The sequence below is a fragment of the Symphalangus syndactylus genome, chromosome 17 (assembly GCF_028878055.3).
Source record: "Symphalangus syndactylus isolate Jambi chromosome 17, NHGRI_mSymSyn1-v2.1_pri, whole genome shotgun sequence".
Taxonomy (NCBI): Eukaryota; Metazoa; Chordata; class Mammalia; order Primates; family Hylobatidae; genus Symphalangus; species Symphalangus syndactylus.
Genome location: NC_072439.2, coordinates 97,809,911 through 97,826,598, shown reverse-complemented (window position 1 = coordinate 97,826,598; position 16,688 = coordinate 97,809,911). Strand labels below are relative to the sequence as shown.

The 16,688-nt window shown below is 51.9% G+C and overlaps 1 protein-coding gene across 1 annotated transcript; it reads left to right on the top strand.

Moving 5' to 3' along the window:
• Window positions 1-1,863: 1,863 nt before the first annotated feature.
• Window positions 1,864-13,792, top strand: MUC20 (mucin 20, cell surface associated). The gene is made up of 4 exons (XM_063620582.1): window positions 1,864-1,947; window positions 5,602-6,867; window positions 10,028-10,119; window positions 13,439-13,792. Exons 1-4 carry the CDS (start codon window positions 1,872-1,874, stop codon window positions 13,505-13,507), a joined length of 1,503 nt encoding a protein of 500 aa, XP_063476652.1. The 5' UTR covers window positions 1,864-1,871; the 3' UTR covers window positions 13,508-13,792.
• Window positions 13,793-16,688: the final 2,896 nt, after the last annotated feature.

The window sequence follows — 16,688 nt, the reverse complement described above, 5'->3', positions numbered from 1 at the left end:
ACGTTCACACAGCTCCTGGGTCAGTGTTAAGGAGAGAGCTGGAAATGGAACCTGGACCTTCTGATTTTCTTTTTCTTTTCTTTTTTCAGACAGAGTCTTGCTCTGTTGCCCAGGCTGGAGTGCAGTGGAGCAATCTCAGCTAACTGCAAACTGCACCTCCCAGGTTCAAGCAATTCTCCTGCCTCAGCCTCCCAAGAAGCTGGGATTACAGGCACATGCCACCACACCTGGCTAGTTTTTGTATTTTTAGTAGAGATGGGGTTTCACCATGTTGGTCAGGCTGGTGTCGAACTCCTGGCCTCAAGTGATCCGCCCACTTTGGCCTCCTGAAGTGCTGGGATTACAGGCATGAGCCACCACACCCAGCTAGTTTTTGTATTTTTAGTAGAGATGGGGTTTCACCATGTTGGACAGGCTGGTGTCGAACTCCTGGCCTCAAGTGATCTGCCCACCTTGGCCTCTCAAAGCGCTGGGGTTACAGGCGTGAGCCACTGCACCGGGCCTGGTTTTAAAGTTCTTTCCAGTTCTGAGATGTTGTGATTCCCTGATGCGGATCCAGCAGGCTTTCTTCTACCCAAGAGCTGCCTTCATCAGCGCTCCTGCCCTGAAATTCCCAAGCTACCTTGTCTAGTCACTGGCCAGTTGCCATAACAGTTCACGTCTGTGGCACATGGAGGGAGTAAGATTCTTCTCTAGGGCGTTTGGAAATATATTCAGTAACTGCATGTCCCTTCTCATGGCTGCATCTCTAGCTTGGCTGAGTCATCACCCTCACGCGTCCTCTCTTCCTAGGCCCTGAGACCAGATGAGTGCCCTCATCTTTTCTCTCTCCCCAGCTAGTCTCTTCCCCCGCCCCATGCCTTCAGCTGGCCGATGTTCCTGGCTTTGACTGGGACGCAGAATCACAGGATGATGAAGATGGAAGGATATTAGCAGTTGGAGTTGTCCCACACTGGGGAGCCGTCTCTTCTCCCCAACGCTTGAGGATCAGGGTGGGTGTCAGGGTTCTCACTCATTTGCTGAGCACCTAAGATGTGTATATTTTTGATGAGCATCAACTGTGTAGCAGGCACCGTGTGAGAGCTTTACTATCGCATGTGATCCTCACGACAACAGCCCGGCAAGGTAGCGTTTATCCATTTACAGAGCAGGAAGTGAAGGTTCAGCCTGGCTCTGAAATTCACCCTCGGTGATAGAGCTAATCATGCCCAGGACCAGGAATGAAACCCGGGTCTGACTCAAAGCCCAAGCTCCAGGCACAGGAGGGGGTGGTGGTGAAACGTGACCTCCTGTGGCCTTCCCAGCACAAGACTGAGGGGTCAATGTCACTGTGGAAGTGATTTGGCTGGGCGTGGTGGCTCACGCCTGTAATCCCAGCATTTTAGGAGGCCAAGGCAGGCAGATCACATGAGGTCAGGAGTTCGAGACAAGCCTGGCCAACATGGTGAAACCCCGTCTCTACTAAAAATACAAAAATTAGCCGGGCGTGGTGGCACATGCCTGTAATCCCAGCTACTCGGGAGGCTGAGGCAGGAGAATTGCTTGATCCCAGGAGGAAGAGGTTTCAATGAGCTGAGATCTCACTACTGTACACTCCAGCCTGGGCAACAGAGCAAGACTCCATGTCAAAAAAAAAAAGCTAGTGATTCCATATCTTCAAATCAAATTTCAGTGTTTACTAGGCAAGGAAGGCGGGGGGGTCAGCCTGCTGACAGCCTCAACCTGCCAGCCCTCAGCCTGCACATTTGTGATCACCTGGCCACACACCTGGGCAGGAGGCTGGCCCTCCCTCCTCCCTGGTTTGAGGAAGCAGGAAAAGGTACCCGTGAGAGACAGCCAGCAGTTCTGTGGAGCAGCAGTGGCCAACTAGGATGGGCTGTCTCTGGGGTCTGGCTCTGCCCCTTTTCTTCTTCTGCTGGGAGGTTGGGGTCCCTGGGAGCTCTGCAGGTAAGGAGGCCAGAGGGGCCTGGTGGGCCTCTCCCCTAGTGGGGCTCTGGGGGGGAATTTCAGTATGAGCCACCCTTCACGGGCAAGGGCAGGCTCTCTCGGGTTGATTATAAGGAACCACAGGGCTACCTGTGAAGTGCTATTATTGATGATAAAAAGTGTGCAAATGATGGTGTGTGTGAGTGTAAGCGTGCCTGGCGCTGCAGTATACACTAATCAACCATGACGGTGTGTGTGAGTGTAAAGGTGCCTGGTGCTGCAGTACACACTAATCAACCATGACGCTGCCATCGTAAGGGGTGGCTGAGAGTTTATCTTTATGAACGTGGGAGAGTAAGTGGGGCACGGAGCGGGGGGGGGGACGTGCAGGGAGGTGCCAGCTGGTGATCATTGTGCAGAAAGCTGAAGAATGTGGCTTAACAAGATTCTGACTCCTCCAAGTGTATTACCTAGCATGGATTTCCTTCAAAATACAGATTTCGTGTGAAAAGTCTGACTGCCACAAACTGCTTGGGAAGAGTGGATGCTGAGAGGCAGGGCTTTTGTGAAAGATGGGAACGTACCCTGACCTGTCGTTAATAGGAGTTGTGCCAAACTCATCACATACATTAAAAACTAAAAAAGGATTTATTTATTTATTTGTTTAGAGCAGTTCTAGGTTCACTCTAAACCTTGAGTGGAGAGGCTGGGTGCAGTGGCTCACACCTGTAATCCCAGCATTTTGGGAGGCCGAGGCAGGCGGATCACCTGAGGTTGGGAGTTGGAGACCAGCCTGACCAACATGGAGAAACCCCGTCTCTACTAAAAATACAAAATTAGCCGGGTGTGGTAGCAGGTGCCTGTAATCCCAGCTACTTGGGAGGCTGACGCAGGAGAATTGCTTGAACCTGGGAGGTGGAGGTGGCAGTGAGCTGAGATCTTGCCATTGCACTCTGCCCTGGGCAACAAAAGTGAAACTCTGTTTCAAAAAAAAAAGAAACTGGAGTGGAGAGTATGGAGTTCCCATCCCCACCACTCACAGCCTCCCCCATCATCGACGTCCCCCACCAGAGTGGCACATTTGTTAGGACTGAGGAATCTACTTTGACACAGCATTATCATACATTATATTTTTAATCCTCACAATGGCCCTACAAGATCCGCCCTGTTCTTACCACCCCCCACCTCCACTGCTTTAAGGATGAGGCCACTGTGCTTCTGGCGATCCAGTAACAACTCCGGAGCCAGGATCTGACTCCACACAGGCCTGAGCACTGCACTCCGCGGCCTCCTGCCTGTGCTCACCGTGGCCTGGTTTACGCCGCACGTGTCCCGTGAGCTCCACCTTACAGGGGCAGAATGCAGGCTTGGAGCTGAGAGACTTGGCCAGGGTCACAGGGCAGAGAGCAGATTCTCCAGCTCAGGGTCCCAAGTCCACACGCTTTCCTCTCCACCAGATTTGAAGACTGTACCAGGAGAGCCACAGTGTTCTGGAGCCACCGAGGGGCTGGGCCGGGCTTTGCCATATTTGAGGAGACCCCCCTGGACCCGAGAGGCTGTGGGCTTGGGGAGCACGAGGAGGTTTCACAGCAGAAAGGACACCCCGGGGCTCCTGGACAAGCCGGAAAATGTGCCAGGGGAAGTCAGGCTCCAAGGGCACCACTCTGGGCTTCTAGCTGTGTGGGCTGGACCAAGAAGGCTCAGAGAAATGATCTCAGGCCTTGAAGTGGGGAGCAGAAATTGTATTATGAAGGCAGACAAACAGTTCCTGCAGAAGTGAGATTTGTGTGTGCAGCTGGGCCGCACCGGAGCAGCGATGAGAGCGGGCGCCCAGGACTCGCCGACACTGCCTGGGGGTGCAGCCCGGGCGCCCAGGACTCGCCGACACTGCCTGGGGGTGCAGCCCGCACTCCTCACTATGGTCAAATCCACTGTGTGTGCTTTCCAGTGGCCCGGGAGAGGACTCCATGGGGGAGGGATGCTCACCTTGTGGGCTTTGGAATATAAGCCCTTTCACCTTCTCCACTGTCCTCACCACCTTGGCAAGGCAGCTGTTGTGACCCTGTTTTCTCAGGTGAGGACGTGGAGGCTGGGAGGGGTCTGGATACTGGCCTGGCTAGTAGGAGGCCGAGTCAGGATTTGAACCAGCAGATCATCTGACCCCAGAGCCGGTAGCGGGCGGCACAGCAGGAGCTGCAGCCGAGGCTCTTGACTCCTGCCTCGTCATTCCCTGAGGTCCACAGGACAACCAGCCGGGGACCTGGGGCCCCATCCTGACGCCCTGGGGAGAGGTGCTAGGCCTCTTTTGGATCTATGGGCTACTTTTGGACCAGTGGAGCCGGGTAAAGACCATCTCAAACCGTGTGCCAGGGGAGGTCAGACTCCAAGAGCGCCACCTTTGGGCTTCCAGCTGTGTGGGCTGGACCAAGAAGGCTCAGAGAATTAGGGGGTTCGTATTTGATCCTTTTCCTTCCAAGACTGGGATTACCAGATAAAATACAGGGCATCCAGTTACATTTGAATTTCAGGTAACGATTTCTTTTTAAGTGTAAGTATGTAGCCAATATTGCATGAGAAATACTCATGCTAAAAAGTTATTCGTCATTTATCTGAAATGCAAGTTCAAATTTAACCGAGTACCCTGTATTTTTATTTGCTAAATCTAGAAACCCTCTCCAAGAGGCTCCTTGGCCTACTCACAGGGAGAACCCCATCTCCCTCTAGACAGGGGAGGCCCCTTTCTCAGGCCAGAAAAGATCTTGTAGTAAACTACTCAAGAGGCTGAGGCAGGAGGGTCGCTTCAGCCCAGGAATTCAAGGCCTGCCTGGGCAACAGAGCAAGACCCTGTCTCTGGGGAAAATATCCTACCGTAGCCTCCCTCGGGGCCCCCATTCCTCCCTCCTCAGGGCCAGGCAAGGGAACAGGCCTCTGCTCTAGGCAGAAGTGCCAGCAGCCGCTCTCTGGAAAGCTAGGTTTTTCCTGAGCTGGCTCCCTGTGTCCTGTGGAAAATGCCTGGCCACAGTTTCTGTGGTTCCCAGGCTCCAACCCTGCAGTCCTCAGCCCTCATTCAGGAGGGGCCTCGGCAGGGTGGCGAGCGCCCTCTTTCCCTTGCCAGAGCCCCAAGGACTCTGCCAGCTCCCTCGCTTCGGCAGCAGCACTGCCCACCCTGTCGCTGGAGGTTCCTCCCCCTCAATCCACCCAGCTACCCCGAAAGGCAAATCATAGGCCTTTCTCGTCTTTTAAGGGTTTTTACTTCCATGGGGAAGCCTGTGTTGGATGAGAAAAGTATCCGGGGAAGGGGACACAGGTTCGGAAAGCTCTGCGAGTCCTGGACGCTGGTCTGCCTTCTTGGCTCACCCTGGAAGGTGGACGCTGGCCCCACACATCCCCTCTTAAAGACGCAGGCCAAGAGCCAGCAGATCCCAGGGCTTGCTGGCCCCAAGTGAGCTGTTGGGGCTTCAGAGGACGCTAGTCATGGCAACCCCAGCTCCGTGGCTGCCGCTGGGCCTGGGCTTCCCAGGACTCCCTCCTTCTTGTTCGCTTATGTAGATGAAAAATGAGGTAACGGCACTCCCCTCCCCACCCTCCCCCCAGAAGTGCCCAGGGTGTAAACGCGATAGCTTGTGTGAAGTCCACGGGAACCCAGGCTCACCAAGTCAGTCTTAACCAACACAGGCCCCAGCACCCGCAGAGCAGACACTGCGACGACAACAGACGACACAGAAGTGCCCGCTATGACTCCAGCACCGGGTCACGCCGCTCTGGAAACTCAAACGCTGAGTGCCGAGACCTCTTCTAGGGCCTCAACCCCAGCCGGCCCCATTCCAGAAGCAGAGACCAGGGGAGCCAAGGGGATTTCCCCTGCAAGAGAGACCAGGACTTTCACAAAAACACCTCCCGACATCATGGTGCTGATTGCCACCTCTGTGGAGACATCAGCCGCCAGTGGAAGCCCCGAGAGAGGCGGAATGACCACAGTTCAGACCGTCACAGGCAGTGATCCCGAGGAAGCCATCTTTGACACCCTTTGCACCGATGACAGCTCTGAAGAGGCAAAGACACTCGCAATGGACATATTGACATTGGCTCACACCTCCAAAGAAGCTAAGGGCCTGTCCTCAGAAAGCGGCACCTCTTCCGACGGCCCCCATCCGGTCATCACCCCCTCATGGTCCCCGGGATCTGACGTCTCTCTCCTCGCTGAAGCCCTGGTGACCGTCACCCACATCGAGGTTATCAATTGCAGCATCACAGAAATAGAAACAACGACTTCCAGCATCCCCGGGGCCTCAGATACAGATCACATCCCCACGGAAGGGGTGAAGGCCTCGCCCACCTCCCATCCACCAGCTCTGCCTGACTCCACTGACGCAAAACCACACGTCACTGAGGCCACAGCCTCTGCCGAGACCCTGTCCACAGCTGGCACCGCAGAGTCAGCTGCACCTGATGCCACGGTTGGGACCCCACTCCCCACCAACAGTGCCACAGAAAGAGAAGTGACAGCACCCAGGGCCACAACCCTCAGTGGAGCTCTGGCCACAGTTAGCGGGAATCCCTTGGAAGAAACCTCAGCCCTCTCTGTTGAGACACCAAGTTACGTCAGAGTCTCAGGAGCAGCTCCGGTCTCCATGGAAGCTGGGTCAGCAGTGGACAAAACCACTTCCTTTGCTGGGAGCTCTGCTTCCTTCTACAGCCCCTCGGAAGCCGCCCTGGAGAACTTCACCCCTTCAGAGACACCCACCACGGGCATCACGACCAAGGGGCCCTTCCCCACCAGCAGGGACCCTCTTCCTTCTGTCCCTCCGACTACAACCAGCAGCAGCCAAGGGACGAACAGCTCCTTAGCCAAGACCACGACCTCAGCGAAAACCCCGATGAAGCCCCCAACAGCCACGCCCACCACTGCTCGGACGAGGCCGACCGCAGACGGGAGTGCAGGTAAGTGGTTCTTGCCGGTGATCTTCGGGGATTTGGGGTGCGGAGTTTCCAGGACGTCTCCGCACTTGAGGAGTGGAGAGGAAGGAAGGATCTGGAGCCTATTCAGAGCCTGCTGCCTCTTCGTGATCTTCTAGTGGTTCTTGACGAAATCAGGAAAAGGCAGATGGAGGGTTGTGTATGGAAAGAGGTGGAGATGGAAGTCCGGAGAAATGGTTTGCGGTCTCGGCTCTGCCTCTAACAACCCAAGTGACCTTGGGCAAGTCCCTGTCCCTCTCTGGGCCTCAGTTTCCCCACCCATAGTTGGAGAGGGTTGGAATGGGCGCTGAAGTCCTGTCCAGCTCTGACCTTCTATGAAGTGCACTGTTGAGCAGCTCTGGAAGCTTCTATTCCAGCCATAGCCACACAGAGGAGCAGCAGGCAGGCATCAGGCCCAAGCTGCTGCCCTCTGACGGGCTCGGACCCCACGAAAGTGGGGCCTGCTGGATGCATTTCCTGGAATTTATGCCATAGATAGTGACTTAAAATAAATTAATACAGGCTGGGCGCGGTGGCTTACACCTGTAATCCCAGCGCTTTGAGAGGCAGAGGCGGGCAGATCACCTGAGGTCAGGAGTTTGAGACCAGCCTGACCAACATGATGAAACCCCGTCTCTACTAAAAATATGAAAATTAGCTGGGCGCAGTGGTGGGCGCCTGTAATCCCAGCTACTTGGGAGGCTGAGGCAGGAGAATCACTTGAACCCGGGAGGTGGAGGTTGCAGTGAGCTGAGACAGAGTGAAACTCCATCTCAAAAAAAAAAGTAAGATAAAATAAACAAATAAATACGGCAAAGTCTTGGGAGTTTAAAGCTACATCTTTGAGGCAACAGGGACTTCTCAGGGGAGAAGTTCATTGTCAGAGGCTGCTTGGTCAGTCCAGCTTCTGGTCAGCCTGTAGCCTCCACCTCCACTTCCTGTCACTCTGCACTTGGGCCTCATCTCTGTGTATCCGCAGCTTGCTCCCACCTTTCTGGGGGAGGTGGGAATACAAATATTAATCACAACCACTCAGTACAGAAAGATATTATTGAATATCTTTTGTATTGTAGGTAGGGGTGATATAAACACATTTCACACCCAGTAAGCATTGGCCCCAGCTGAACATTCTCTCTGATGCCAGGCAGTGTGCCACCAGCTTTGCATATGTTACCTGATGCCAGGCAGTGTGCCACCAGCTTTGCATATGTTATCTCCTCTATTTAACCTTCAAAACAGCCTTATGAGGTGGGTAACACGACCCCATCTGACAGGGTTAAAGATGGTAGCTAAACAGCCCTGGAAAGTGAAGGGGTGGCCTGCCCCTCCACACCTGTGGGTATTTCTAGTCGGGTGGACAAGAGACTGAGAAAAGAAATAAGACACAGAGACAAAGTATAGAGAAACAACAGTGGGCCCAGGGGACCGGCGCTCAGCACACCAAGGACCTGCACCAGCACCGGCCTCTGAGTTCCCTCAGTTTTTATTGATTATTATTTTCATTATTTCAGCAAAAAGGAATGTAGTAGGAGAGCAGGGTGATAATAAGGAGGTCAGCAAAAAACATGTGAGCAAAAGAATCTATGTCATAATTAAGTTCAAGGGAAGGTACTATGCCTGGACGTGCACGTAGGCCAGATTTATGTTTCTCTCCACCCAAACATCTCAGTGGAGTAAAGAATAACAAGGCAGCATTGCTGCCAACATGTCTCGCCTCCCACCACAGGGCGATTTTTCTATCTCAGAATTGAGCAAATATGCGATCGGGTTTTTTACCGAGACATTCAGTTCCCAGGGGCAGGCAGGAGACAGTGGCCTTCCTCTATCTCAACTGCAAGAGGCTTTCCTCTTTTACTAATCCACCTCAGCACAGATCCTTTACGGGTGTCAGGCTGGCGGACGGTCAGGTCTTTCTCATCCCACGAGGCCATATTTCAGACTATCACATGGAGAGAAACCTGGGACAATACCTCGCTTTCCAGGGCAGAGGTCCCTGCGGCTTTCCACAGTGCATGGTGCCCCTGGTTTATTGAGACTAGAGAATGGCGATGACTTTTACCAAGTATACTGCCTGTAAACATTTTGTTAACAAGGCACGTCCTGCACAGCCCTAGATCCCTTAAACATTGATTTTATACAACACATGTTTCTGTGAGCTCAAGGTTGGGGCAAAGCTACAAATTAACAACATCTCAGCAAAGCTTGTTTAAAGTACGGGTCTTTTTCAAAATGGAGTCTCTTACGTCTTTCCTTTCGACACAGACACAGTGACAGTCTGATCGCTCCTTCTTTTCCCTGGAAAGAAAAATACTTATTATTTGTTGATTAGATAAGACACTCATATGATTTGAAATGGAAAGGTACAAAAAGGTACACCATTAAATGTCTTTCTGCCCTGGCCGTGCCCCCACCCGGCACTTCTCTTCACACATGTAACCCGTGGGGTTGCCTCTTGTGTATCATTTTCTGCACATGAAATGTACATACGGAAGCAAATATATGTGTCTATTTCATCCTCCTCTTTTTTTTTTTTTTTTGTTTTTGTTTTTTGAGAAAGAGTTTCGCTCTTGTTGCCCAGGCTGGAGTGTAATGCTGCGATCTCAGCTCACCACAACCTCCGCCTCCCAGGTTCAGGCGATTCTCCTGCCTCCGCCTCCTGAGTAGCTGGGATTACAGGCATGCACCACCATGCCTGGCTCATTTTGTATTTTTGGTAGAGACGGGGTTTCTCCATGTTCGTCAGGCTGGTCTCAAACTCCCAACCTCAGGCGATCCACCTGCCTCGGCCTCCCAAAGTGCTAGGATGACAGGCGTGAGCCACCGCGCCCGGCCATATTTCATCCTCCTTTTTCGTGCAAATGGAGCACGTGATAAACTCAGAAGAAAAGGTTTTCATTTACTTTGTATTTTAAGTTCATATTCGTGGCCTTGTGTTTTGTCTCTTTGATTTTATTTATTTATTTATTGAGACGGGGTCTCGCTCTGTTTTCCAGGCTGAAGTGCAGTGGCCTGATTTTGGCTGACTGTAACCTCTACCTCCCGAGTTCAAGCAACTCTCCTGCCTCAGCCTCCTGAGTAACTGGGATGACAGGTGTGAGCCACCGTTCCCAGCCCTGATTTTCATCCTACTGTTCTCCATTTGCAGGTGAAAATGGAGGCTTCCTTCTCCTGCGGCTGAGTGTGGCCTCCCTGGAAGACCTCACTGACCCCAGAGTGGCAGAAAGGCTGATGCAGCAGGTGAGCAGGCACTTTCCAGGCCAGGGGAGTAGAGGAAGGGGTGAGGTTCGCAGGGTCTGCCGGGAAGACCCGCAGGACACAGAAGAGCAGCTACCGCATTTGGAAGGGAGTCTCGTTTCTTATGGATAATTAGGAGCTGAATCTGAGGGTCTCTGCCTGGCTTTGCTTCTGTGCCTTCTCCGAGTTCTTCATTTCCTTCTCTGCAATGTAAACACGTGACTGCCGGAGCCCCCAATTTCTTCTGGTCCTGGGAAGCTTGGCCTTCTGGCCCCTGAGGCGAAGGTCAGTGATATTGATGGGAGGGTAGGCTGGACTCTTGGTTGCAAGTGGCAGAAACCCAAGTCAGAGCAGTTTATGCAAAAAAAAAAAAAAAAAAAAAAAAGGCAAGGTCTGAGAAACCTAGAAGCTTCTGTTCAGCTTCAATACGGCTGGATCCAGCAGCTTCAACGCGATCACGGGGGCTTTCTCTTTCTCTCGCTGTCTTAGCTCTACTCCCTTCATTCTTGAGTCTTTCTTCATATGCATGAAAAGGCAGCCTTGTTAGCCGTAGATTCACAAGGCACTTCCCTCTCCCCAAATTTTCTTTTCCTTTCTTTTTTCTGTTTCTTTCTTTCTTTTTTTTTTTGAGACAAAGTCTCACTCTGTTGCCCAGGCTGGAGTGCAGTGGTGCGATCTTAGCTCATTGCAAGCTCCGCCTCCCAGGTTCACACCATTCTCCTGCCTCAGCCTCCCCAGTAGCTGGGACTACAGGCGCCCGCCACCACACCCGGCTATTTTTTTTGTATTTTTTTTAGTAGAGACGGGGTTTCACCGTGTTAGCCAGGATAGTCTCGATCTCCTGACCTCGTGATCCGCCTGTCTTGGCCTCCCAAAGTGCTGGGATTACAGGCGTGAGCCACCTGGCCCGGCCCCCTCTCCCCAAATTTTCATGTCATCCGGGGAAGAGCAGGTCTCCGTGGCCTGTAAGGGTCACCATGACTGACAACCCAATCAGGGTCCCACAGGAGGAAGGATGGGCCTCAAGAACATAGGGAGGCTGGGCAGAAAAATCCCCAGAGATGCGCGCTGTAGATGAGGACCGTGACTGGGATGTATTTGCACAAGCTGGGAAAATTCTCCTAAAACCCACTGGACAGAACTTCTGATGGTGAAATTCCAGGGTCAGGGTTTTGGGGATGGGGTTGGTGTGGCTTGTTGGAGGTTAGACTGCGTCAGCTCAGTGCAGATGTCACGGGCCTGGCCTTGCTGAGGGGGCGGTGGTTCTCCTACTGTGCAGTACAAAGTAGCAGATGGGGCATGATGGGAAGTGTCTAAGCTCTGCTCACAGATGTGACCGTGAAAACAGGCCCAGTGCACAGTCTAATGTGGGTTGCCTCTTTGACAGCGCCCTTGCTGATACCTGAAGCTTGCATTTAGCACCTCTCACAGTCAATGGGTGCCGCACCGCTTAAAAGTGGCTCAGGCTTCCTGTCATCCCTTGCAAGGGTAAACCTGGCAGAGATGCTGGCTGGGGGTCTTATGCCAGGTGTAGGGTTCATAGCCAGGCTAGACAGGTGGAGTGATTGCCCTTAGCAGACGGAAGCAAGATATGTCCATGGAGAGTGGGCTCCTTTGTTGCAGGCGAAAGAAAACCTCTGTCTGTCATAAGTAAAAGGGGGATTTGCTGGCAGCGTCCCAGAGTGCATAGAATCAAAGCAATGCCAGGAAAGCAGGCTTGGAAAATAGGAGGGCCCCCAGGGGCTCTGGGGGCCAGACAATGGGATTACGCTGGCTGGGACACTGTCCCTCTTGCTGGTCAGTCACTATTGGATGCCGTCACAGCCAACGGGCATCACGCAGCCTGCGCACACGTTCACACAGGTTCTCGCTGCCTTTTTGTCTCGCTGGACTTTTTGCTCCAGAGCCAAAGTCCTGAGTAGGAACATTCGATAGGCCGAGCTTAGCCCTTGTACTCCCTTGAGCCCACAGCCAGGTGCCAGGGGATGGGAAGAAGGGATATCTGTGTCCTTGGAGTTCTCTTAGCAGCAGCGAGGCCCATTGTGACTCCCACTGTAAGGAGTTCCCTAAACGTGGCACGGGGGTTTGACACCCGATGGCCAAATAAATGACAAATGCCCCGGCACGTGATAAGCAAAGCAGCGAGTGTGAATCCTTGTGGGAGGGGGAAGCCAGTTGTTTTTGTTTTGTTTTCTTTTCTTTTCTGAGACTGAGTCTCGCTCTGTCGCCCAGCCTGGAGTGCAATGGTGCGATCTTGGCTCACTGCAACCTCCGCCTCCCAGGTTCAAGCCATTCTCCTGCCTCAACCTTCTGAGTAGCTGGGATCACAGGCCCACACCACCATACCCAGCTAATTTTTGTATTTTTAGGAGAGATGGAGTTTCAGGTTTCACCATGTTGGTCAGGCTAGTCTTGAGCTCTTGACCTTGTGATCCACCCGCCTCGGCCTCCCAAAGTGCCAGGATTATAGGCATGAGTCATTGCGCCTGGCTGGGAAGCCAGTTTTGTTTTCTTTTTCTTTTTTTTTTTCTTTTCTTTTCTTTTTCTTGAGACAGATTCTCGCTCTGTCATCCAGGCTGGAGTGCAATGGCGCGATCTTGGGTCACTGCAACCTCTGCCTCCCAGATTCAAGCGATTCTCCTGCCTCAACCTCCCTAGTAGCTGGGATTACAGGCGCCTACCACCACTCCTGGCTAATTTTTGTATTTTTAGTAGAGACGGGGTTTCTCCATGTTGGTCAGGCTGGTCTTGAACACCTGACCTCAGGTGACCCACCCACCTCTGTTTCCCAAAGCACTGGAATTATTGGTGTGAGCCACCGCACCCGGCCGGGAAGCCAGTTTTGAATCTCAGGTCTAAGCCCCCAAACCAGAAATGATTTCAGGAATCGGAAAGAAACTGGGAGATCAGGAACAGGTCAAGCAGCTCAGGCGCAGGCACCAGGCCATGTGGGGTTGGGTGTCAGTTCTCGTGTCCGGGGACAGCCCAACGGTTTGGGCTCAGGGATTAGACAATGAGCTTCGGAACCAGCTGGATCTGGGTGTGAATTCTAGTTCCCAACTGTGTGATCTTCGATAAGTTATTCCACGCGACTTTCATCCCTTATAAAATGAGGATCGTAACACCTGCTTTACAAGGTTGCTGTGAGGTTTAGATGACATAATGTGTGTGAGGCACCAGCCTGTGTCCGGCATGTAGGAGGCCCAGGAAGGGTTGCCGTCCTCCGCGTGCACTCTGTCCCACTGTCCCTTCCTGTCCTCTGCCTGTGGTGAGCTCATGGGCCAGATGGGCTGAAAGGACAGCTGGCTCCCTTGCTCTCCAGCTCCGCCGGGAACTCCATGCCCACGTGCCTCGCCTCCAGGTCTCCTTACTGCGCGTCAGGAGAGGCTAACGGACATCAGCTGCAGCCAGGCATGTCCTGTACGCCAAAAGAGGGTGCTGCCCCGGCCTGGGCCCCCACCGACAGACTGCAGCTGCGTTACGGTGCTGAGAGGTACACAAGGTTCCCAGGAAGGGCAGCAAGTCCAAGCCCCTGACCCCAGATGTGGCAACAGGACCCTCGCTCCCGTCCACCAGAGTATATGTGTGGGGAGGGGCTTCACCTGTTCCCAGAGGTGTCCTTGGACTCACCTTGGCACATATTCTGTGTTTCAGTAAAGAGAGACCTGCTCACCCATCTGTGTGCTTCCGTCCTGCATTAAAATTCACTCGGTGTGGCCCAGAGCCTATTGGTCTGCATGCTTTCGCCATTTTTACAGTACAAGGATGTGTATAGTCTCACTGCTACCTCCTCCTCCTACTCCCCCAGGTCTTGGTTAGGACTTTGATGATAGCATTTACTGGGATGGGCCTGGAGCCTGTTGAACAATGCACTGTGGCAGGGCAGGAACCACCTTTGTTCATCTCAATATCCCCTGAACTAGCAGAGCGTCTGGCCTGCGGTGGGATTGCAGAGAATGTAGAATTGACCTAAATTTAAATTTCAAGTTCTGGACACAAGCCTCAATTATTCCTCTTATATGTTATAACTTACATGCTATTATTTTTTTAAAAAATTAATATGGTTTACTTTTTATTATAAAAGTAAAACTTGGCCGGGCACAGTGGCTCATGCCTGTAATACCAGCACTTTGGGAGGCCGAGGCTGGTGGATCATGAGGTCAGGAGTTTGAGACTAGCCTGGCCAACATGGTGAAACCCCGTCTCTACTAAAAACACAAAAATTAGCTGGGCGTGGTGGCAGGTGCCTGTAATCCCAGCTACCAGGGAGTCTGAGGCGGGAGAATCGCTTGAACCCGGGAGGCGGAGGTTGCAGTGACCCAAGATTCCGAAACTGCCCTCCAGCCTGGGCAAAAGGGCAAGACCCTGTCTCATAAATAAATAAACTTAAAATAAAAGTAAAACTTGTTTATGATTTCAAAATTTTGAAAAATTCCAAAGACCAAGCAAAGTAAGAAGTGGGAAGAGGAGAAAGAAAAACTTTTCTATAATCCCATCACTTAGACACAACGATTTATTTTTTTAAATTGAGACAGGGTCTCACTCTCACCCAAACTGCAGTGCAGTGGTGCGACCATGGCTTACTGCAGCCTCCACCTTCCAGGCTCCAGTGATCCTCCCACCTCAGCCTCCTGAGGAGCTGGGACCACAGGTGCGCCACCACACCTGACTGATTTTTGTACTTTTTTTTGTAAAGAAGGGGCTTTACCATGTTGACCAGGTTGATCTCGATCTCCTGAGCTCAAGCAATCCTCCTGCCTCAGACTCGCAAAGTGCTGGGATTACAGGCATGAGCCACTGTGCCCAGCCTTATATACAGCTATTATTATTAGTGTATACTGTGTATTCAATTCAATTCTTAATCTCTCCACTTGGATGTGATGAAATACATACCTCACATTCAACATTTCTTTCTTTTCTTTCTTTTTTTTTTTGAGATGGAACGGAGTCTCGCTCTGTCGCCCAGGCTGGAGTGCAGTGGCGTGATCTCGGCTCACTGCAACCTTCGCCTCTTGGGTTCACGTGATTCTCCTGCCTCAGCCTCCTGAGTAGCTGGGACTACAGGTGCCGCCACCATGCTCGGCTAATTTTTTTGTATTTTTAGTAGAGACGGAGTTTCACCGTGTCGGCCAGCCTGGTCTCAAACTCCTGACCTCAAGTGATCCACCCGCCTCAGCCTCCCAAAGTGCTGGGATTCCAGGCATGAGCACCGCTCCCGGCCTCCACATTTCTAAAATCAAAGTTCTGATCTTTTCCTCTGGACCTGCCCCACCTGCATCTTCCCCATCTCAGTTAATGTCAATTGCATCCTTCAGTGGCTCAAGCTGAAATCCGCGACACCGTTCTTTATTCCTATCTCACATTTTGCACTGGGAAATTCTGCTGGCTCTACTGCCATCAAACTATGCCCAGAATGTGGCCCCTCCTCAGCATCTCCAGTGCTACCACCGAGATGGTCCACGATGCCATCATCTCTCACCTGCACTGCTACAGGTCTCCCTGTTTCCAGCTCTGCCCCCACCCCAGTCTAGTCCCAATGTGTCAGCCAGGGCTGTCTTTTTACAACATAAGGCAGACCACACCACTTCTTTGCTCCAATCCTCCCATTTCACTCAGAAGAAAAGCAGAGTTCTGACAACGGCTGCAAAGCCATGCACGACCTGCGCCCCTCCCCTGCCTCCTGAATTTGCTCACTGCACTGCAGCCACACGGACGTCTTTCTTGTCCCTTAAATGCACTGGGCCTGCTCTTGCCTTGGGCCCTTTCTGTGCGTTGCTTAGTCTGCTCAGAAGCCTTCTCCTCTACCTATCCACTTGTCTAAACCCTCTACCTCCACCTTCATGCCCCTTCTCAGCGAGTTCTACCATGACCATGCTGCCTACAAATTCAGTCTCCCCTTCTGTACTTTGATGTACTTTATAGCGCTGATCACAATTGAACATCATACATATTTTATTCGTTTTCTTTATTATCTGTGTCCCCCAACTAAATGAAAGATTTTGCCAATTATGGTTTTCCTAGTGCCAAGAACAGTACCTGGCACATACCAGGGGCTCAGTAAACATTTGTTAGATGAATGAAGGAAACAAGGAGACAGTGTTGATGTTGCTGTGAGCAAGGGGAGTCTGAACGTTTGACGGATCCCTTCCATTTCTGGAGTGGGGCAGAATGAGTTTCATAAAGTAGCTTGGACAAAAATAATTCACCCATCTTGGCATATATGTTGAGCACCTGCCACAGAAGAGAGACTGAGCTATGTGCCGTGGAGGATTCAAATCTGTCTCTTCTCCCAGGGATTGAAGTTAGACATGTACAGCAATAATAAGTTGAAAGAACTTATTTACACCGCATATAGCGACAACAGGATGCCCTTAATATATAGAGAACTCTTAAAGAGCAAGAAAAAAAAAAGGCAAACACACCAGTAGAAAAATGGATAAATGGCAACAGGTAATTCACAAAAGAAGAAATACAAATGTCCTCTCCTCCAACCACCACCCCCCATGACAAAGAATGTGTGACTTCAGTAGCAAAAACAGGCCCATTAATACAGTGAGATATTGCTTATTGTA

Excerpts from the sequence above, each read along its gene's own strand:
- MUC20 (XM_063620582.1), top strand. The coding sequence starts at position 1,872 with ATGGGCTGTCTCTGGGGTCTGGCTCTGCCCCTTTTCTTCTTCTGCTGG. Across the intron at positions 1,948-5,601 it reads GGTCCCTGGGAGCTCTGCAG|GCCCCAGCACCCGCAGAGCA; the intron begins GTAAGGAGGCCA and ends TAACCAACACAG. Across the intron at positions 6,868-10,027 it reads GACCGCAGACGGGAGTGCAG|GTGAAAATGGAGGCTTCCTT; the intron begins GTAAGTGGTTCT and ends CTCCATTTGCAG.